Here is a 25,003-nt window from a genome sequence, read left to right as displayed (position 1 = left end):
TAATTTTGTTGAAAGACAGAAAGAAGGAAGTAATTAAATGGAATTATTCATGGTTTTATTTTTAGAATTGGTACACATATATTGAAAATGAATGAGTTTTTATTCTGGTAAATATGGTTACAAATCGCCCTTCGACTCATTTGACATATCTTACAGATCTGTTGTAGTCTTTGAAAAAAATCAAATGTTGACAATAATTGTCACACATGTATAAAGAAATTAATCCGAACTTCCTCTGAAAACTTTGTTTTGATGCGAAAACGTAATATTTAATCATACGGGTATTTTTTAATCAAGACAAACAATGTACAATTAATGTATGAATTTTACTGATATGTTCTGCTATACATAACATGTTCATGGAATTCTCAGCTGACAAAAGCTGGGTTGAGGAGGAATACCAGCGAATGACCTTCAAAGTATTTTGCACCCTCTTAAAGGTGACAAAAAGTTAATCGTCATTTTCTGATAAGAGTAGACACGTGTATGCTTTGTAATTGACACAGTTTGTTTTATGCACATAGTTATGCTCTTATTTTGTGAAAATTTAATACATAGTTTTCTAAATTCGCACTGGATTTTCAAAAAAGTGCCCCTTTTCCATCTCACTATTTTAAACCTTTTCATAGAAAAATAAGGTAAACTTTGATATGACAAGATTTTTGGCAAGATTTCCCCCGCTGTGCAATCAAACATCAATTTCCTTGAGACTGAATTATTAATTAGGTACTACTACAGATGAAATGCAATCACACTAAATGTGTTCTTATGATGGACTAATGAGGGATTTTCATTAGTTTGTCGATTTTTCCAATATTCATTTAGGGTCCATGTTCGCTGTCATTGCTCTCTTCTACATGTAAATGGACACATACTTGTGTAGTTATGCTTTGAATATATCTATCATATCTGTCCTTCGAAATTCTTTCTAAAACTATGTTTTGTTATCTTAAAAGTTTTATTTCTGGGTTAAGCGTAGCGCGACACTGTGCAATGAAGAAGAAGAAAGAAAAGGAAACAAACCACTCGTAAAACTGGGTAACTAATACATATATCAAGAAATGAACGTTATCTTATTCTGATACAAAATGTAAATACATAAATTGAATCCACACCAATATTGTCACGATAGTTTAACAGTTCTCAACAAATAAGTAATTTTGAACAACAAAGTAGTTCTGGACAAAGAACACTAGTCCCATCACTTTTCTGTGTGTTAGGGATCGACACGTTCAATCATAACCTCTGAAAATACAAAAAACAGTCATCATCATCATCATTTCTATATGGTCTTCATTTGTTTTCTTTGATAATTGCAATATACAGCTGTTAGATTATTAGGGAATATGTGTCAAATTAAAAAAAAATATAAGCACATTTACGATAGAGCTGGTTAAGAAATATAAAGTCTTACATCCGGAATACAGTGTATCTAGAAGTATGATGTTAAATAATGCATCCGGGACAATCTGATTAAAATTAGATCCTTTGGTCCGTTCACGTATATCGTTAAACTAGGATTTGACGTAACCCAATAGATGGTCACGTCCATATGACCTTTCGTTAAGCTAATCAAATTTACACTGTCAGATTCTGCCAGTGATGTCTATCCATAACCGTTGCGTGAATATTTATGGTAGAGATGGCTGCGCATGCAATTGGAGAATGCACACCTGTCAAAACATGCAATATAAACAAAATCTGCTTTTTCTGCGGATTTTGTTTTGTTCAGACGGTAAAAATCATGATGGATAGAAAACAATAAAGAATTCTTGGATAGAAAATAAAACTTAACCGACGATAGAAAACAGCTGATTATTCAAATTGTACCCATCCCTATTCATACGTGAATCTTAATTGTCAAGGTGTATCTTACCTCGTACGTTTTGTTGTTTGTGTGAACTAAATGAATCAGGCATTTTTAAGAACGTTTTGAAAAGCCTTATGTGAGTATATACAATTTTATAGCGTGAAATCAACTTCGTGGGGGAGAGATTGATGCGACTTGTATATAAATTGACAGGCTGAGTAGCCGTCATTATCTGTATGGCGCAACCTCATTGGTTGATAGTTCTCCTTAATAATCAAAACGAAAGGTTATGCAAACGTGAAGCTCTATTAATGGGGGTAAGTCAGATCCTAGTGTAGCGATCTACGTGAGCGGATCAAAGGATGCCATTTCAATGTAGCGATCATCGTGAGCGGATCAAAGGATCTTATTTTAAGCAGATTAACATCCGGGATACAGCGAATTAAGAAGTATAAAATTAACTAGGAAGAATAGTTTTAGCACACTAAAACTGATACCTCCTCTTCCATTTTCCATAGGTTTTCAATTTTTTTTTTAGGGATCATGTTTAAAGTGGAAATCATTAGTATGAATGAGAAGCGGAAGAAGAAGACTATACACTAAAAGATATGTCACCCTTCTGGAAAGGGGAGGCATATACATTGCATCCGGGATACCGTGTCTTCAAAATATACATGAAATTTCATTTTTCCTTGTGCATGCATGTACAATCCTTGTATCAGTAATTTATATACATGTAATCCCCATATCAGCAGTGTAGGCAATCTCCGCATAAGCAATATGCAGACATTAATTTACCACCTTATAAATTCTACCAATGTTTAACGAGAAACTTACTGGTTGTCCAAATTGGTTATTGTTAGCCTGGTTTAATCTCAGGTGTACGGAGCAGTCACAGGTAGCAGGACTGTAAGCTGATCCCAGGGCACAAACCATGGTCAGCCAGTAATTGTTGGAATTCTGTTCATAATAAGTAATGCCGAGCTTTGAGGGGCGCTTATCGCAACCTAAAGAAATTTAACAAACACTCCAAATTAATAAGATTGAAGATTTATAAGACGAGAATGCAGATGAATTAATACCTCACACGTCATGAATATGATAACAAGAGTTAAAAAATAATCTTGTTTAGAATTACAACAAAAATAAAATATCTCCCAGACATATATCAAAATACAACCCATAATACAGGTATGAACACTTCGCCGCGAGTTACGTCCCTTTGGCGGAGTCGGGCAAAGGTCAATCGGTGAAAAATCCAAGTTATCTTTCTTTTCCCTACCAATTGTAAAACGTTACTACTGTGAAGTATAGCAAACTATCACGTTTTCATACCCAGGGGCATTATTGTAGTTGACTGCAACTGATGGAAAAATAACTAATGTGATAGCTACAGATAAGATTTTACGTAGGGAAATGCGATTTTTCACCGGGAGATGTCAGACAAGAGAAATAACTTGTGCGAAGTGTTAATAGGTGTAATATGAGGAGTGTATTACTAGGACCTATAAGTGGGATCCAAACACACGAATGCTGATCGTAACAGAAGCTAAGTGTATTACTCGTACCGGAGTCAAGTCAACTCGTACCCTGACCGATTCGTACCCAGGTCAACTCGTACCCAATAGGTCAACTCGTACCCAAATAGTAAAAGTCCGAAGAACCTGGTTACGAGTTGACTCCTCCTCTTCAATTGATGACAACTCGTACCTAAGCTTTATGTCACTTATATGCGCATAGATATATTGCATTAAGGGCAGATTCTTGGGTACGAGATGACTTTTGCCTTTTGGGTACGAGTTGACTTATGGGGGTACGAGTTGACCTGGGTACGAGTCGGTCAGGGTACGAGTTGACTAGAAATCCTAGTACCTATAGGTGGGCTCCAAATACACGAACACTGATCGTAACTGAAGATAAGGCCTTCATCACATTTCTTCTCCACCGGCTCCCCGTTAGGTTTATACTGAATAAATCGGTTGGGATCTGGATGAACAGCTAACGGGCAAACTGAAATATACACAATTTAACTTTTAGCGTATGCTTTTCTATTATCTATTTATGCATTATTTGATATATAAAGGAGTAATGCTACACCAGAGAAATTTGATGCGAATGTAAAGTGGAACATATGTAGTATATGTGGCGAAATTTTAAATTGTCACCTTATTTTTCTATTTTATTATGTTTGAATTTAACAAGATTTATAAAAATTAGGGAGATCCCAATGCCATTCTTGTTTAGGTTGTCTGAGTTGTAGTTTTGACACTCGGGGATCTCCCTATTATAGGGGTTGTAAATAAGTTGTCAACTTCTTCAATCGTCATTAATAAATGACAATTTTCAACCAACAAAATGTATTCACGGCGGGTGTGACCGGTCAACAGGGGATGCTTACTCCTCCTAGGCACCTGATCCCACCTCTGGTGTGTCCAGGGGTCCGTGTTTGCCCAACTATCTATTTTGTATTGCTTGTAGGAGTTATGAGATTGATCACTGTTCGTTATCTTCACCTTGCATTATATTGTTAATTGCCAAAAAAAAATAACAAAGCTGCGGGACACGAGAACACGGTTTCTTCGAATAGTATTTTATATTCTTACAAAAATGAAATATTATTTTTCAAATAATATGTTTTATGTCATCATTTTTAACACTTGGCTAATTTGTCTAGTCATGACTACATGGTGTACATACATGTATCATGTTATGTAGTCTGTGTTATGTAATCATCTTGTTTAGTTTCTTGATCACAAGTGAAGGACATGTATCTATTTTACCCGTTATGTCATCAGTAATCATAACCAATCATTTTACATGTAGCTGATTCCGAAATATATTTTTATCCACCCTCATTAGCATCCAATGAAATAATGATTAAGTGTCACGTGATCACGTCTTTGTTTGTAGCTGTCCAAGTGAAAGGATCATTACTTTTATGTGATTTTAGAGGAAAATTTTCCCTCCACCACCCCAATCTTATCACCTTAATTTAAATGTAGTGTGTGCTATTTCATCTTACTGTTTATCAGTTTTTACGGATTGTTTTGTACCTGCTACTATATTTGTGTTGTGTGGCAAAATTTTAAGGTGCCACCTTATTTTTCTATTTTATTATGTTTGTATTTAACAAAATTTATAAAAATTAGGGAGATCCCAATGTCATTCTTGTTTAGGTTGTCTGAGTTGTAGTTTTGATACTCAGGGATCTCCCCATTATAGGGGTTGTAAATGTAAAACTTATACGGTACCAATTTTGATGCACCAGATGCGCATTTCGACAAATAATGTCTCTTCAGTGATGCTCAACCGTTGTCAACTTCTTCAATCGTCATTGATAAATGACAATTTTCAACCAACAAAATGTATTCTATTGTTAATTGCCAAGAAAAGTAACAAAGCTGTGGGACATGAGAAAACCGGTTTCTTCGAATAGTATTTTATATTCTTATAAAAATGGAGAGCATAAATGTAGTATATGTTGAATTAAAAACTTTCATATTCATTTTCTTTAGTAAAAAAATGGCGTTTTAGTAGAAAGTAATCGCGAAAAAAATCAAAACCCCTTCTGGACTTGAACCTGCGATCTACAGTTCCCAATAACCTATTGAGCTACTGAACAAGGTATTTAAATTGAAAAGGAATAGACAAATATCTCTGATATTTATATTTCATCCATGTTTTAAAAGGAATTCGGTCATTGTGATGATTAGAAACTCTTTCAAGGTGTAGCACGGGTCAGCTTAACAGAGGACTATATTGTTGAAACAAGTCTCTAGGATTCTTAACATGATTATGGTGATAGTACGAAAGATGAAGATAACGAACAGTGATCAATCTCATAACCCCTTTAAGTATCTCGTTCAATCACATGATTAGTCTTGCATAATCCCTTCCTCAAACTCACATTTAGCCAAATAATACAATAGTTCTACAGGACACATCGCTTACTTGTTTGCATGTCATGATGTTATGTTTTTATTAAGCGCCGCAAGAGGGCGGAATTTGTACTATGTATGATAGACATTCAGTCAATGCGTGTCTACAGGGCAAATATTGTATTCTTAGATACATGTAATGTAACACCCTGCAGTAAATATATTTTAGACTTTCTGTACCTTAAACTGGCAAATATTGCTGCTATGCAGCAATTCTAAAAGTACAAATACCTGAAGCTTATCGTTTAAGGAAGTTAGCTCCTCAGCTTTTGACAACAACCGCGTAGAATGCTATAACTATGTAGATACCAGTTCTTAGGTAATCCTACCTACTGTGGAAACATTAGAATTCGTGGTGGCTCAATTTTCGTAGAATTCGTGGGTACCCCTCACCCAAGAATTTATATCCTCAACGAATAAAGAATCATCATTACATTCCAGAGTTATCTTTCTTGCAAATATATAAATCCACGAAATTATGTCCCCACGAACCCGTAAAAATCCAACAATCCACGAAAATTGGCCGCCACGAATTTAAATGATTCTACAGTAGTTGAACTTTTTATGTTAATTCAAATCTAGAAAGTTGTTTGAAATATAGGACTGTGTTTTGTCGCAGAAAGATTTTCTTGATGACAAAACGTTATACGGCGTGACCGTTGGAACGATCGAAGTATGAAATAGTCATTGGCGTGTCCCAAGTGATAATCATCTTCTGTCGATAGTATGAGTTACAGTTCTTTGTCTATTGATTTCATCATGTTGGAACTCTTATGTTTTTGGATAAATTTGTTATATTCAGCTATTTGCTATTAAGCTGTTTCCCAAAAGCTTTATGATTCTCTTGTTATATATCATTTTAATTTGCGTCCAAAATTAAGATATTATTAATATCCAAGTTTTTTTTTAAGAAGATGGATGATTGCTTGTTTACAAGAACCTGGAACAGTGTATTGATTGAATAATATGTTAACAAAGATTCGTTGCTAAAGGGGATAGATTATCCAGACTTGGTTTCAATGATGATTTTGAGAAAGAATCCGGTTCATATGACCTTGGTGGTGCTGATAGGATGATGTTACGTATATCATTTTGTGATGATGGTTCAAAGCTGAGAAACTCTAATTGAAATCATTCATGATTTGGGATTTAAAAACTCTCCAAAGGAATATACCTATGAAAAAGGGAAGATAACAACAATGATCAATATCACCATTGTCATAGAGAATAGAAACTCATAAAGATTATGAAAGGTGAATATAACGAACAGTGATCAATCTCATAACTCCTATAAGTAATACAAAAGAGAGAGTTAGGCAAACACGGAATCCCGGACACTTCAGAGGTGGGATCAGCTACCTAAGAAGAGTAAGCATCCCCTGTCGACCGGTCAAATCCGCCGTAAGCTCTATATCTTGTTCAGAAAAAGGAGTAATCCGTAGTTAAATTTAGTATTAAAAAGGCCTAACAATTGCTTTGAAACACGTCCTACTAAAAGGTTGCAATTGTAAATTAGATTGTTATAACGACTATAGAATTTGTGAAATGCTGACTTCAAACGAGACTATTGAAACCCCTGTAACATCGACTTATTAGTCTGCCTCGAGTTAAAAACTGATTATACGCAAAATATGCTCTTGTACATATATCGAATCAGTTGGGAGACATCAACACCATATTTATGTGATAAAGGAATATATAAATTCAACCCGTTTGTCACAAAGTTGGGCTGCCAGACTGTCGTTAACATCTATGTACAGTAAAATATCCAAGTATAAAGCTCATGTGAAAGACTCTGTGGTGTCTTGTTTTAGTTCACTCGGATGAAAAGGTAAATATAAAAAAAAACCAGTGATCAATTTCATAACTCCTATAAGGAATACACAATTAAATGGTGGACAACACGGACCCCTGGACAAAGCAGAGGTGGAATCAGGTGTTTAAGAGGAGTAAGCGTCCCTATCGGTACATCAAATCAACATATGGATGAAAATGAGGATTGGTAATAGATAAAAACTCATGAATATCATTCAATGTCGAGTTGAAGGCAATATTAAGGCATTTATTTCCTCTGGAGTTAAAGGTTTTGAATAAATTCTGCCTCGTAAGAGTAAAGCAACAGGTCAGATAATAAAGGAGCACAATTCTGGTCAATGGTAATTCCAACAGACTGTTGGAAAACCTGATCAACAAAGACTATGTAGATATTATCAATGAGGAACTCCAGCATCTTCTTGATATCAAGTTCAGTGTCTTTTCTCCTACACTAAATCACTTTTTATAATTGTTAAAGCAATACTTACCAATCATTGGTAACAATTAAGGAGAGGGTGTCACGCTTTCTGAACATCAAAATTGGTACCGTACAAGTTTTACATAGGAAAGCAAACATCCGCGTTTTTACTGAAGCGGAGCAATTAGTTTTGTTCATTGCAAATCACGTATTAAAAAAAAGTATCAATGTTCTTACTATGGTGAATCAATTTTTTACTATAATAAAGCACATATCAAAAGTTTACTATAGTAAATCAATCATCATTCAGTTTACTACAGAGTCTCAAAGTGCTTACTATAGCCAATCAAATATAAACGAGTTTACTATATATGCTATGTGAAGCAAGTATCAAAGATTCAGAGCGGGGCCTATGTCGTAAAAGTCTTTGTAACAGACACCAACAATTGTTTTAGGATCATAAAAAATAACCATTTTACGAAAGCCCATTGAGCTATTTTCGTTATACTGAAAAAAATAATTCCCTGCGTTATAACCCAATTTTTTTTGCGAATACACGCATAACTTTCGTGTTATAACGCGGATATTTTTTCAGCTACGACAAGGAGCTTAATGGGTTCCATTTACAGTCAAGCTAAAATCAACATTTCCTCGATATAAAACCAGTGCAAACTGCAAAACTAAGCATCCTTACATTGCACCTCATCAAAGAAACAGATTGAATCGCTAAGGATTATTCTTTTCAGAGATTAAGCAACATACTACATAAAATCAATGAATATGTTAATGCGTTTACAAATTGAATGTCATTCAACATAAATATCATTGTGTTAAAATGTATATGAACTTATTACAATGTGACGTATACTATACATGGTGACGCGCCATTCAAATTACACTTCAAAATTACATCGTATTTCTATATAATTTTTTCATCTATACTAACTTAAGAAAAATAATTCGTTGGTACATACAAATGTGTCTGCATTTATTATGATATTTTTTGTTATGTTGGACTTATTTCAATTTCAAAGAGACATTTTAAATATCGACAATTGAAAATTAAGAAGAATACTAGTATTGGGCACTATAAAATTCGTGAATAACGTCCTGCAAATGATTCTTTCAACTATCGCAACTAAGCAATTATCAAATCTTTATCTTATACTTTTCTATTCATATTACCTTCAGTCCAGTGCGGAATTCGATCCCCATTTCTGTCGTTGATAGCAGCGAAGACGAACGATGAACAAAACCAGCACACTAATACAACCACCAGGTAAGAATTCATACTTGAAATGAAAAGAAATTGTCAGTTCTTAAGGAAAATAATTTTAATTTGGGACGTAATTTCCATTACAAATTGAAAGTTGAAAATAACGAATAGTGATCAATTTCATAACTCTTATAAGCAATACAAAATAGAGACTTGAGCAAACACGGATCGTTGGATATACCAGAGGTGAGATCAAGTGCCTAGGAGGAGTAAGCATCCCCTGTCGTGAGCTCTATATCTTGATCAGGTAAACGGAATATCCGTAGTCAAAATCAGTGTGCCAGGAATCTAGCAATCGGTATGAAACACGTCAGACATTATTTGACCCAATTATGTTACATTGGCAAACTAGATTGTTATAACGATCATAGAATTTGCGAAATGCTGACTTTAAATGAGACTGTTGAAACCCCTGCACCATCAACTTGTTTGTCAGTTGCCTGTCTCGATTTATAAACTGATTATACGCAGAACAAGCTCTTGCGTATCGAATTAATTGATATATATATACACACCATATGCAGGTGTTATTTGCTTTTTGCTACATAAATATGGAACGTTAACGATGGAGAGACTGAAATCCTCCCGTTTGTCATAAAGTTGAGTTGTTAGTTTGCCGTTAATATCTATTTCCAATAACATATCTAAGCATGAAACAGAAGTAGATGACTCTATTATGTCTTTTATTTCGAGTTTAAGGGATATATCGAATTAACATATGAATGAAAATTATTATTGCTAATGGATAAAACGTAATCGGTACATTTAAATTTTGAATTGAAGGCCAAAGCAAGAATTTATTTCTTCTCACATTGAAATATTTGAATAAATTCTGCTTCATGAGAATATAAAAGCTCAGCTAACAAAGGAGCACAATTCGTGCCCATGTGAATACAACATGTTGTTGGAAGTTCTGATCACCAAAGACTGCAGATATTGTCAATGGGCATATTTTTTATTTCAACTTCAGAGTACTTGTGCGTGGAATCAGAGTGGTGTTTAACATAGTATCTTTTGGATGACAGATTATTAGTCGAAAGGTGAAGAAAACAGTGATCGATCTCATAACGCCTATAAGCAATACAAAATCAAGAGTTGGGCAAACACAGACCCCCTGATATACCAGAGGTGGGATCAGGTGCCTCTCAAAGGAGTAAGTATCCCCTGTCGACTGGTCACACCCACCGTGATCCCTATATCTTGATCAGGTAAACTGAGTTAACCATAGTCAAAATAAGTGTGACAAGAATGACCTAACAATCGGCATGAAACACTTCAGACAGCATTTGACCCAATGATAGGTTGTATTGGCAAACTAGATCGTTAAAACGACCATGGAATTTGCGAAATGCTTATTTCAAACGAGACTGTGGAAACCCCTGCAATATGTATATAGATGGTTTCGTGTTTAAATGTTTAATAATTATTTTTGACTGAAAGTGGTAGGATTATATCAGTAATTCTGATATACTATGGGAGTTTTACCGACATTATCGCCAGTTAGACCAATATTTAAATTCTGGGGTAGTGTGCTTCTTTTCCATTACATCCGTGATGTATTCATAACAGTCATGCAATGATGTCAAACGGAAGCGCATGTTTGTCATGTTGTTATGATACAAAATGTTCTTATCTAAACAACCAAAATAGTTTTTAAGAGTTAGTAGCTCCCTCTCTTTGTGTAGGACAGATTTTTAAAAATGTAGTTTACGTGCATACATGTAAATGCAGCATGACGTGTCTCAACATAACCGCGGAATATTCGCGATCGAACCCTTTTAGAGCAAATGACAGGCATTCAATGACTCGATCGCGACGAGAAAGATTTGCGACGATGAGGTTCTAGCAAATATCGCGAAATTTTATCGCACGCGAATAAAAGTTGCTTTACAGTATCATATAGAGTGGTGACAAGAGTGAGTAAATTTGCAGGCGTTTTGAATTTCGTTTTCACATGTTGCGTTTATAAAAATAAAGTATTCGGTATATATCCAGCGTCAAATGTTGGTGTTGTCATGTGTAAGAACAATTTTGTGTAGGATTGTGCTGTGTGTTTAATGTTTAGAGCTACAAGCGTCTGTTTCTGCTATAGACGGTTCGAAATGAAAACCAAACGAGAGGAAATGACAGTTAAGACGAAAACAATTCCTTTGGAGCTATAAAATTAATAGTGGTTACAAACAAAATGAAAGGTGTAATGTACTGACATCTATCTGTAGGTTTTTTTGAAGCGGTATCTATTACATTTGCAACTCCACCGATCAGAAAAAAACCAAAAAAGGTGGATGATCGGAGTCTCCGGGGCACTTAATCGTATCATTCGAGGGAACCGGACGTTACTACTGGTAGATGCTACCAAATTTAATTATCTGTGTCAAGAAAGACAATCCAGCGATAAATTCATACAGTACCCGCAACGTTATTCTTGACATGATAAACGATAGAACACGATACACGCACGATAGGATAGGATACACGCACGATACGATAGGATACACGCACGATACGATAGGATACACGATAAACCTGATAAACGCAAAACCTGATAAACGATCTTCACGATAGACCTGATAAACGCAAAACACGATAAACGATCTTCAAGATAAACGGAAAACCTGATAGAAATGTTGTAAATTTAGAAACGGTTTAGACGGAACGAAATTTTGATACCTACAACATAATTACATTATGTTTACATTATGTTGATAATAATATTGAAGGATTTCAATGTTCATTATATACCTACATTACGGACAAAGCGGATTTCTTGTTTCCCGCGTTCTCGCAATGGGAAAAAATCTAACGCGGTAATCTATAGGTAACTCAGGAAAACCGCGTTCTCATCGCGGGATGACTATCAGCTACCTGTCCCCGTCGCGGTAACATTTGTTTAAAACATTGATCGGTTTTGTACCATATAATTTCTTTAATCCACGGTCGTACGTTTTTTTTTTGTTTTTTTAATGCCATCACAGCTAAAATTAAAAAAATAAATAAAATATCTACGGCATTGAATTCATTATTTGATATCTATATGAATTTTATCAGCCAATGATTCTAAAACTTATATTGTCACCTAATGTTTAATGTATAGATTATACAGGGAATTAACTAAATGTAATATAATGTAGTGATATCATGCTTCAGTAGCTCTCTTATGCTAATGTATATTACCTTGAGTATGAAATAAAACCAAGTAATATTGTGCGTGTAGCGAGGAGGGGGTTATTTTGCATCAAGCTCTAAGTTCACGGCTCATTCAACATCTCAAGTTATTTTCATAACGACCGCTTTAAAAAAAATCAACCGCACTACACCTGTTAGATATTTTTACACTATGATTGATAATTGATAGTCATAAGTAATTGGAACATATTTATTTGAATTGATATTTTGTTAACAAAACATAAATATACTGTTTAAAAAACATAAACAAAACTCGGCTTGTTTTAAATTCGCAATTTTGAAACGCTTAGTGTGTAAAAAAAATTCAAATAATCATCAAAACCAACATAAATTTCCAGTATCTACACGTACGAGTATTGGTACATGTGTACATGTACAAGGTATATATAAAAAACAACGATGACAGCGGAATCGTGCCCAGTTGAGCAGAATTGTGGGGGATGCAACACCCTTGCACCCTTTTAAAACTTAATCTTCTAAATGTGTGAAATACAATGTCCCTGAGAATGTTAGCTGTCAAAACACGGGTGATACACAAAATCAGATATAAGGACGCGCACAAGTTCAGCAGTTGCTATGTAAGTAGCATACACGTGGGAAAAAAAAATCGGAAGAAAAAGAACCATTATTAAAATATACATGTATGTGATAAACAATGTAATTTACTGATTTTTCCTTTCAAATCGGAACTCCCTATTTTTCTGTTAGTGTTAATTACAAATAACTGTTTCTAGACAAACAAATGTTTATGAACTTCAGAAGGAGCTTTCAGATTTACTGTGCTCGGTTTACTGTCCTACTTTCCAGACTACTTAGAATTAAATTGTGATAAATTTTCACTCTCTCTCTGGACAGACAAATAGCTCTTCTTCTGCCTTAAAATCGACAACTTTATGTTCTCCTTCAAATATACCGTCTTTCCTCGATTCCTAAAAATAGCTTCTTTAACAAAACGAATAAAGGTTTCGGAAAGTATCGTACTTTTTCATTAGATTTTATATACGATCCCGATAGTTTCCGAAGCTACACGATAAACGATTTTCACGATAAACGGAAAACCTGATACACGCAAAACACGATACACGATAGACCTGATAAACGCAAAACACGATAGAAAACGGAAAACCTGATACACGATAGGATAGGATACACGCACGATACGATAGGATACACGCACGATACGATAGGATACACGCACGATAGAGCACGATAGGAATGTCAAGAATAACGTTGCGGGTACTGTAAGTATGATCCGTGAAACTGTGGGACAAATAAATAGAGTTCAATGAGTTTCATGAGCCAGAAATAAGTGAACATATGCATGAACAGTAGCTAAAAACTGGAGTAAAATCATAGTCAGTGATGAACAGTAACTGTGAGTGGTTATGGGGTTGTCAAAGTCTGGTGAACAAAACAAGAGAAATACCATCCTGCGAGCATTGGCGTCACACTGGCAGAAACTTTAGAGTAATGGTGTGGGGTTGTATAATATACCATGGTCAAGGGTTATTGACTTTCATAGACGGAAAGAGAGACAATGATTAATACATAAACGTATTAAATGAGAATCTGTGGTCATTCATGGCCAAATGTTTCACAAATATACTGTACATGTTTCAGGACGACAACGCTTCACCTCATGCCTCAAGAATGACTAAAGCCTAAAAAGAGAAGAAAACAATCCAACTCTTCCAAAGCCTGCTCCATCCACTGATATCAATATACATATGTACAGTTTTACAGTGTGACCGTTGGGACGAACGAAGACTCAACACAACTTTAGACACTTAATCTGCCTCTTCAATTAAAGCGGGAAGCACAACACATTTGATATAAACTGTATATTGTGATGTCATGCTTAGATTGGATTTTTTTTTCAATCAAACCAGCAACAAAACTTACGATCGACTCAAGATTTTTTTCCCACTCATATGGAGACGTCACCATTTGTAGCTGAAGTACTACAAATTTAGACGTATGCTTAGTGCTAAGGCCGTGGTAATATGGGATGTTTAACGTCCCAACGCCTGCCGTGACACGGAACCTCCGTTTTAAAGGTCATGCTCCGGTATTCTAGAGACTCGTGATCCTCGCTTGTAAGCCCCGAAAATTTGGCAAAGGAGCGATCACTATGTTTACGTCTTAGCTTTGATGCGGTCATGGCACGAGCGGTGCGCGAACTCACGATCTCCCAGTTACAAAGCGAACGCTTTACCACTGAGCGGCTACACAAACATACACACAATGACAGTTCCTTTCTTCACAATGTTGACAGAAACGGATGTTGTTTTTGCTATTTTCCGCAACACTCAACAATTTTTTTTCAGTTATCTGGTGGCGCCCAGTTTTTATTGGTGTAAGAGAGAACCCAGATACAATATACATGGGAAGAGACCACTGACCTTCCGAAAGTAAACTGGGAAACTTTCTCCCTTACTGGTGCGAGCGGGATTTGAACCCGCGCCGACAAGAGGTGAGAGGCCGTGTGATCTTGAGCGCGATGCTCTAACCACTCGGACACGGATGACAAACGGATAGTTGTACATTGATAAATATCAACGGATAGTAAATTCTTTGAATACACAAATAAAAGGAACATGCATACGTATTTATTTTTAAATTTAATGCCTTTGGTAAGTTCGTATGTGTATTCTGATGTGCTTTTACGAAAAATTGGTGTCATATATTTCGAAGTGCCATATGTATATAATCGGTAGCAGAGTGGCAGTGGTACTTCCAATGTGCCATCCGTGATTCGATATTTTTTTCAAAGCAGGAGAGACTTGCAAAATTCACGGGGTCCTTACGGATGACATGTGCTTCAAGATCGGTAAAGTTGGCTACTAGTAACCAGCTACTAGTAACTGGCTACTTAAAAAGAGAAAAGTTGGCTACTAGTAGCCAGCTACTTGAACCAGGAAAAGTTAGCTACTAGTAGCCAGTTACTAGTAGCCAGCTACTAAAAGTAAGAAAAGTTAGCTACTCGTAGCCAGCTACTACAAAATATAAAAGTTATAATTACTGACAGCTCGCTACCAGATAATGGTTAATGAGTTTGAAAATTATTATCTATCAGATTTATTTCTAAAGAGGACGAGGAGTCGTATGATATTTCATGCTCAATTATCCCCAGTTACATAACGTTGCAATGCAAAATACGAATAAACTTTTTCAACTGAGTGTTTACTTTTAAAGTGATACGGATTGAATTCAGACCTTCAATCATTTGATATACCATCCATTTTGAGATATCTTCTACTTTTACAATTTGATTCGAGTTACCCTGAAATTTCAACATAAGTGTGAATACCGTAAGAAACTTTATGTTTGACTTTATGTTTGTATTAGATATCTGAGGAATTTACGACTATACATATGGCAAGAAGTGATAGATGATGTTTTGGTACGCCACGAATATTCAGATATCGCTCTTTAGGAAATCAGTTACTTATACATTTTGATTATCGGTACAATGAAATTTCAAGATCCGTGTGAATACCACAAGGAACTCCGTGTTTATATTATATATTTAACTAACTTACAACGATACGTATGGCGAGTAGTGATATTGGGTATCGTGATATGTCATCAATTTTCAGATATCACGCTTAAGGAAGTCAGCTACATATACCTTTTGATGACAGGTAAACTGAAATTTCAAGTTTTTCGCAAATATCTTAAGGAACTCTGAGTTTGTATTAGATATCTGACTAATTTACAATTATCAAAGTGAAGAAGAGTGATATTAGGTATCTTGACATGCCATAATTTTCCAGATATCACGCTTAAGGAAGTCAGCTACTTATACCTTTTGATTCCAAGTAACATGAAATTTCAAGTTTTCTTCCAATATTTTAAGGAATCCCTTGTTTGTATTAGATATCTGACTAATTTACAATTGTCAAAGTGAAGAAGGGTGATATTAGGTATCTTGATATGCCATAAGTTTCCAGATATCACGCTTAAGGAAGTCAGCTACTTATACCCTTTGATTCTTGGAAAGCCGAAATTTCAAGTTTTTCATAAATATCTCAAGGAACTCTGTGTTTGTACTAAATATCTGACTAATTTACAACTATCTACGTGAAAAAGTATGATATTAGGTATCTTGATATGCCAACAATTTTCGGATATCACCCTTAAGGAAGTCAGCTACTTATACCTTTTGATTCCAGGTAACCTGAAATTTCAAAGTTTTTCATAAATATCTTAAAGAACTCCTTGCTTGTATTAGATATCTGACTAGTTTACAACTATCCATGTGAAGTGGAGTGGTACTAGGTATCTTGATATGCCATCAATTTTTAGATATCATGCTTAAGGAAGTCAGCTACTTATACCTTTTGATTGCAAGTAACATGAAATTTCAAGTTGTCTACCACTATTTTAAGGAACTCCTTGTTTGTATTAGATATCTGACTAATTTATATTTATCAAAGTGAAGAAGAGTGATATTAGGTATCTTGACATGCCATAAGTTTCCAGATATCACCCTTAAGGAAGTCAGCTACTTATACCTTTTGATTCCTGGTAACCTGAAATTTCAAGTTTTTCATAAATATCTTAAAGAACTCTGTGTTTGTATTAGATATCTGACTAGTTAAAAACTATCCATGTGAAGTGGAGTGGTAGTAGGTATCTTGATATGCCATCAATTTTCAGATATCACTCTTAAGGAAGTCAGCTACTTATACCTTTTGATTCCTGGTAACCTGAAATTTCAAGTTTTTCATAAATATCTTAAAGAACTCTGTTTTTGTATTAGATATCTGACTAATTTACAACTATCTACGTGAAGAAGTATGATATTAGGTATCTTGATAAGCCAACAATTTTCGGATATCATACTTAACAAAATCAGCTACTTATACCTTTTGATTCCTGATAACCTGAAATTTCAAAGTTTTTCATAAATATCTTAAAGAACTCCTTGTTTGCATTAGATATCTGACTAATTTACAACTATCCATGTGAAGTGGAGTGGTAGTAGGTATCTTGATATGCCATCAATTTTCAGATATCATGTTTAAGGAAGTCAGCTACTTATACCTTTTGATTGCAAATAACATGAAATTTCAAGTTATCTACCAATATTTTAAGGAACTCCTTGTTTGTATTAGATATCTGACAATTATCAAAGTGAAGAAGAGTGATATTAGGCATCTTGACATGCCATAAGTTTCCAGATATCACCCTTAAGGAAGTCAGCTACTTATACCTTTTGATTCCTGATAATCTGAAATTTCAAGTTTTTCATAAATATCTTAAAGAACTCCTTGTTTGCATTAGATATCTGACTAGTTTACAACTATCAATGTGAAGTGAAGTGGTATTAGGTATCTTGATATGCCATCGATTTTCAGATATTACGCTTAAGGAAGTCAGTTACTTATACCTTTTGATTCCAGGTAACCTGAAATTTCAAAGTTTTTCATAAATATCTTAAACAACTCCTTGTTTGTATTAAATATTTGTCTAATTTACACCTATCCATGTGAAGTGGGGTGGTATTAGGTATCTTGATATACAATTAATTTTCAGATATCACCCTTAAGGAAGTCAGCTACTTATACTTTTTGATTCTAAGTTACCTGAAGTTTTCCGTAAATATCTTGAGGAACTCTGCATTTGTATTAGATATCTGACTAACTTACAACCATCCACGTGAAGAGGAGTGATATTAGGTATCTTGATACCTATTATCATACCTCTTCACGTGGATAGTAGTCAGATATCTAACAGAAACACAGAGTTCCTTAAGCTATATACAAAACACTTTAAATTTCAGGATGTCTGGAATCAAAATGCATAAGTAGCTGACTTCGTGGAACGTGATATCTGAAAATTAATTGCATATCAAGACACTTCATATAAAGCCCTGTAATATCGGGAAATATAAATTAGTCAGTAACTGACTTCCTTAAGGTAGATATCTGAAAATCGATGGCATATCAAGATACCTAATACCACTCCACTTCACATGGATAGTTGTAAATTAGTCAGATATCTAATACAAACAAGGAGTTCTTTAAGATATTTATGAAAAACTTGAAATTTCAGGTTACCAGGCCTGGATTTCTCGAAAAGAACTTAAGTCGAAATTAGGACTTAAGTCTGAGATTTTACTCAAATCGTGACTGATCAAATAGAAGAAAACTCAAACTTAAGTTTGAGATTTTTTCGAGAAATCCAAGCCTGGAATCAAAAGGTATAAGTAGCTGACTTCCTTAAGGGTGATATCTGGAAACCTATGGCATGTCAAGATACCTAATATCACTCTTCTTCACTTTGATAAATATAAATTAGTCAGATATTTAATACAAACAAGGAGTTCTTTAAGATATTTATGAAAAACTTGAAATTTCAGGTCACCTGGAATCAAAAGATATAAGTAGCTGATTTCGTTAAGGGTGATATCTGAAAATTGATAGCATATCAAGATACCTACTACCACTCCACTTCACATGGATAGTTTTTAACTAGTCAGATATCTAATACAAACACAGAGTTCTTTAAGATATTTATGAAAAACTTGAAATTTCAGGTTACCTGGAATCAAAGGCATAAGTAGCTGACTTCCTTAAGCATGATATCTGAAAAATGATGGCATATCAAGATACCTATTATCATTCCACGTCACATGGATAGTTGTAAATTAGTCAGATATCTAATACAAACTCAAAGTTCAAAGAAGTAGCTGACTTCCTTAAGCATGATATCTAAAAATTTATGGCATATCAAGATATCTAGTACCACTCCACTTCACATGGATAGTTATTAACTAGTCAGATATCTAATACAAACACAGAGTTCTTTAAGATATTTATGAAGAACTTGAAATTTCAGGTTACCAGGAATCAAAAGGTATAAGTAGCTGATTTCCTTAAGGGTGATATCTGGAAACTTATGGCATGTCAAGATGCCTAATATCACTCTTCTTCACTTTGATAATTGTCAGATATCTAATACAAACAAGGAGTTCCTTAAAATATTGGTAGATAACTTGAAATTTCATGTTACTTGCAATCAAAAGGTATAAGTAGCTGACTTCCTTAAACATGATATCTGAAAATTGATGGCATATCAAGATACCTACTACCATTCCACTTCACATGGATAGTTGTAAATTAGTCAGATATCTAATGCCTAAAATATCTTTTACCTGTAAATGCAATTTCACGATGTAGTGACGGTTACATATAGTAATTTCTCGTTATATTCCCGATCCTGTTTACTTTTACAAGTTGTTGCTATGTATGTTGCATTATGGGATATAACGTCATACTTCCGGGTCAAACTTTTTCTTTGATCTGCGGATACATACAGAGGCGGTAAAACCAAATTATGCACTTCTACAAGGTATGTAATTAATTATTTAATGTCGTATGAGTGAAACTATTCCTATTTTTTATTGTTAAATGTAATGGAAGTTACTAGATTTTTATGGAACTATTTTCCGTATAGGTTCTCCGTAAATCTCCGTAATATTTGATACGAATTCGTATATTTCTATACGAATTCGTATCAGAGTCAGATACGGATTTTATTACGGAGTATATAAGGCGAGTTTTCCGTAAATTCGCCAGTCTGCTATTTTTCATTTTCTGGAACAGATCAATAGGTTTTTGGTAATTATATTTTTATTAGACCAACTGTTTAAAATTGATTTAAATTGTTCTTAGTAAGTTAGGGAATTTAATTGTGATCACATATTTGATTATTTCAGGATTCGATCTTAATTAAATCTCCATTTAAACTAGTTAAAGTTAGGAATTTGTATTTAACTTATTTTTTACACTTTACTAGTCACATATCTCAATTATTTTGAGATCAGACTAAATTGGGGAAATTTATAAATTAATAGAAATTATTTTAATTATATTTTTAAATATAGGCTACAAGTCATATATTCTGATTATTTCAGAATCTGACTTTGTTGTACTTAGGGGTGGTTAAGAAGCCTGGATTAATTATGATCAATTGTTATGCCATATAATTTAATTAGAATTATTTAATGCAGACTCAATAAATTCATGAACTGAAATTAAATGTTTTGTTCTTCTATCATATCTCGGTAAATGACAATATTGAAAGGGCCGAAATCCTGACTGTGGCATTCAATATTACAATGGTGTCAGAAGTGAGATGATTATAGATAGCTATCTCGTTACAATTATATTGTTGTCAGAAGTGAGATAGTTCAGACAGCTATCTCGTTACAATATGGTGTTCTGTGTATGACCAATGACAGGCAAATAAGTTGATTTTACAGGGTTTCAACAGCTTCATTTAAAGTCAGTATTTTGTAAATTTCATTGTCCTTGTAGCGATTTTATTTACCAAAACAACCTGTTATTGACAAATAAGTTGATTTTATTTACCAAAACAACCTGTTATTGACAAATAAGTTGATTTTACAGGGTTTCAACAGCTTCATTTAAAGTCAGTATTTTGTAAATTTCATTGTCCTTGTAGCGATTTTATTTACCAAAACAACCTGTTATTGGGGAAAATGTTATCTGACTTGTTTCATATCGATTGCTAGAACGTTTTTACAAACTGATATTTTGACTACGGATTACTCCGTTTATGCGATCAATATTTAGGGCTTTTGGCAGGTGTAACTGGTCAACTGGGGATGCTCACACCTTTTAGACATCTGCTCCCACCTCTAGTATGTCCAGGGGTCCGTCTATGCCCTACTATTAATTCTGTATTCCTTATAGGAGTTATGAGATTTATCACTGTTCGTAATCGCAATCCACACGTCAATATATGGTGACATCATCTGAAGAAATCTAACACATTTTTGTTTCTGCCTTAAGAGGCAAATCAAGTAGCCCCCCTTCCTGGTAAGAAATGCATTTCAAAATGAAAAGTTCAAAATTTTCAAATATTGGTATACCATTCATTTGAATAATAATAACTTTGTTTTAATGTATTATTCAAATATCACACAGAAAATGTATTGATTTTTTTTACAATAGTGAATTGCGTAAAAGTAGATTCTCTACGTCTTGCTTGATATCGAGAAAGCAATATATATATATATATATATATATATATATATATATATATATATATATTAAACAGAAGCATCTTATAGGACATGTTGACTCTCTATTTCTATTTCATGAAAGGCTAACAACAGTGTTGCGATGTAAATTAAAAAGAAAGTTAAAGAGTTCCGGATTCTGGATATCAGGGGGGTGTTCCCATACCAAGCCATATCATACAAAACAAACTGCATATCGTAGTTTGTATTTGACCAATCAGAGGACTAGATTACATTAAGAATCAGATTATCAAATAATTTAACAATTCGTGCAGCTGTCGTTACATTAACGTTAAAGCGGCATGAGACAACCGTATAACGATTTACTCAATTTTTTCAATCAGATTATAGAAAAAGTATTTCTTTCCATTTGAAGATATGATTTGTACATCTTTTAAAAATTGTATATTTAAATGATACTGTATTTAGTCATGCATTAAAATCATTATCTTGTACAACAATGAAGAACATGCAGACACGTTCATGTTAACCTTTGAGTTAATAATAAAGATTATACATTGTATTCTAATTCCGTTTGTACTTGTTTGCATTCTTTAAACATTGGCATTAATTAACATTTACCCTCATACAAACATTTATTCACCACCTGTCTTGTAACATTTAACGTTTTTATGACCTGACATACATGCTTCTCCTAAAAAAATCAGCCCTCAGACCTATTTACACGGCTAGTTTCACAGCATACATTCTGAAGCTTTCTATCTCATACAGACTGTGGCGGAGGCCATATTAGATTAGTTGTTTAAATTTCATCAAAGTTCACCACTGTCTTTGGCCATGAAGGCACAAAATCCCTTTATGCTTAAATAAGTTGTGTACACTAATAATAACTGCAAGAAATTAAATCAAATTCCTTGGTGGAAGTCATTGAGCGACATTCATCTGCTATCTTCATCTACATGTATCCATGATATCGAAATTGGGACTAAGTAGGGAATATTGTTTAATACTGCCAGAGAAAAAAATCATGATCAACATACTCTAAACCAACTTTTATTCGCGTGCGAAAAAATTTCGCGAGAATCTCATCGTCGTGAATATTTCTCGTCGCGAACCAATCTTTAAATCTCTTCTACAGGCTGGAAAAGGACTCCATCGCGAAAATAATTCGCCGCAAACCAGTTTACTACAGATGAATCGCGAAATAAAGTAGCCGCGAAAAATAGTTGGTTTACCGTATACCCTCTAATTTTGAAGAAATAGATATAAAACAAAAACTATTCACATTGAGCGATGTACATTTACAGTGGATGGAGTCCCTGCTTAAGTGGTAGGTGAGTGAGATCATACGATAGGATTTTGACAAGGTCCGACCACTAAGTTGACCAAGCGATGGGCCTACAATTTTACGATCTGCTACGTCTGACACCATCATCTAATAAAACGACAAGTCAACATTGACATTTCAATGAAGACTACACAGAACTCCATAGATAAAAGTATATATGATGGAAATCCTTAGCCTACTTTCCATTAACGTGCTTATGTTTAGGAGTATGAGGTAGGGTTATTTTAAAGTAGAAAATAATTATTTAATTACAGATGTTTTAAAACAACAATGCAAACCATTTCTTTGAAAAACAACAATTATGAGACCAAAAGAATCTCTATTTTGGGGATCAAAGAGGATCTGTAATTTTTGAAGCAAAAAGAAAATAAACTACACTTTTATACTGAGAAAATACTTCGCCAAAGCATAAAAAATAAGAGATATACAGTAGAGATCTTACACAGACTATTTATATATTTACAACACACCAAACCTTAATCTTCACTTTGAGAATCCAACACTGTTATAAAAATGACTACTTCCAAAACAACCTAGATTGTACTTACAGAATGTGAAAGTCTCTCAAATTATATTCATCAATAAAGAAACATAAAAATATATCTAAAATGATGGAAGAAAACAAAATTAATGATATAAATCATAGATATTTAAAATCGACAAAATTGTTTTTCGAATAAACACCTATCATTGGTATCCAAATTAATATGTGTGATCAAAATAAACCGTTACCTTCTTAATGGTATCCACTTTAATCTATGTACCACGTGACCAGAGGGTGTGATATTACAATTCTGCACAAACTACATGTGTTTTTTGCCGGGATAACAATAGTTAGGTCACGTTTGACACCAATACGAGGAAAGGTGACCAGGGATGGTTTATGCGTCACGGACGAAAGAATTCCCATTCAGGTTCGGTTTATTTTACCTGCGCCATTATGATAACTTGGGTGTAATTGTATAGGAGTGTAATTATTCCTTGTTTTTGTTATTTGGTTGTTTTTTTTTCTTGTTTCCTTTATTGGCTGCGGTTTATTATTACTATTACCTTCTTTTTCTTCTTGATACATCGAAATAATATGGCAGCTTTATCATTCGTTGGACTTTAATTTTTTTTAATATTTTCGTGATATATTGAATCCTTCTCAAACGAAATAAAGTCATGTGATCTTCATACAAGTCTTCAATCATTATCGATATTCATTATTACGAATACCATGTCATAAGTTTTAACCAATAGTAACCCCTAACCGTCCTACTTCAATTTTCAACGTAATACGTCTTACACTTTTAATGAACTGTTGACATCTTAACACCGTAAACTCAGGTATACCATCTTACGCTGCCTTTACCATTCTCTAACAAATACACTAGCAAACCTTGCAATGTATACACTTTTATGAAAGGTAAAGATAACGAACAGTGATCAATCTCATAACTCCTATAAGCAATACAAAATAGAGAGTTGTGATTTCCTGTATTCATATTTCTGCATTTGTCATATGGAACCATACAATGTCATGAAGCCGTTCTCATGGACTGCAGGAACATCTGATTTAATGATAATGATCTGCTTCATTACCTACATGAACAGGTGATCAATCTCATAACTCCTATAAAGAATACAAAATAAAGAGTAGGACCAACACCGACTCCTGGATATCCCAGAGGAGGGATCAAGTGCCTAGGAGGAATAAGCATCTTCTGTTCTAAAGCCGTGAGTGTGAAATGAAATAAAATGAGATGAAATCACATGCATAATAACAACCATATTGTTTATCTTATACAATTTGATATATTGTGTATACAAATGTACATGTACTAGATGTATTCCGATGAGTTGTATAACTCAAGGACAATAAAGAATTGAATTGAATTGAACTAACATGTACTATACCTGACATATAGCATTATAAATCAAAAGCGAGTAATTCTATTTCGCGAGTGATGCCTCTCGCGAAATTACGCCATAATAAATTGTGTATCTAAGAACCTACAGTATACATAACTCCATATATAATAAGAAAAAATACCCTCTTCCCCGCTAGTCAAAGCAAATTTAACCAAACAGGGTATTGTGAAATCATTTTACAAGAATTATTATATAGTATTGTGCTTTATACATGTACAGTTTATCTAGAATTCAGAGACCTTTTAAGTTCGGTGTCTGGGTACTTGTTAGTATTATACATCG

At 34.2% G+C, this 25,003-nt stretch overlaps 1 protein-coding gene across 1 annotated transcript; it reads right to left on the bottom strand.

Annotated features, from left to right (window-relative positions):
- Positions 1-38: 38 nt before the first annotated feature.
- On the bottom strand, positions 39-19,716 carry LOC125665529 (uncharacterized). Its single transcript, XM_048898195.2, has 5 exons — positions 19,606-19,716; positions 9,167-9,273; positions 3,683-3,820; positions 2,648-2,817; positions 39-1,245 (listed from the first exon to the last, which is right to left on the bottom strand). The coding sequence occupies exons 2-5, from the start codon at positions 9,270-9,272 to the stop codon at positions 1,237-1,239; spliced, it is 423 nt and encodes a 140-aa protein (XP_048754152.1). The 5' UTR covers position 9,273; positions 19,606-19,716; the 3' UTR covers positions 39-1,236.
- Positions 19,717-25,003: the final 5,287 nt, after the last annotated feature.

Source organism: Ostrea edulis, chromosome 10, assembly GCF_947568905.1.
Source record: "Ostrea edulis chromosome 10, xbOstEdul1.1, whole genome shotgun sequence".
NCBI classification, from domain to species: domain Eukaryota; kingdom Metazoa; phylum Mollusca; class Bivalvia; order Ostreida; family Ostreidae; genus Ostrea; species Ostrea edulis.
The sequence above is the reverse complement of the archived record's forward strand: the minus strand, read 5'-3'. Positions and strand labels throughout refer to the sequence as shown.

Bases quoted from the DNA above. Each gene is read 5' to 3' on its own strand.
- LOC125665529 (XM_048898195.2), bottom strand. From the start codon at position 9,272: ATGAATTCTTACCTGGTGGTTGTATTAGTGTGCTGGTTTTGTTCATCG. The intron at 3,821-9,166 runs GTAATATGAATA...TGTATATTTCAG, and splicing joins AATTCCGCACTGGACTGAAG to TTTGCCCGTTAGCTGTTCAT. The intron at 2,818-3,682 runs GTACTAGGATTT...AAATTTCTTTAG, and splicing joins TATTTGGAGCCCACCTATAG to GTTGCGATAAGCGCCCCTCA.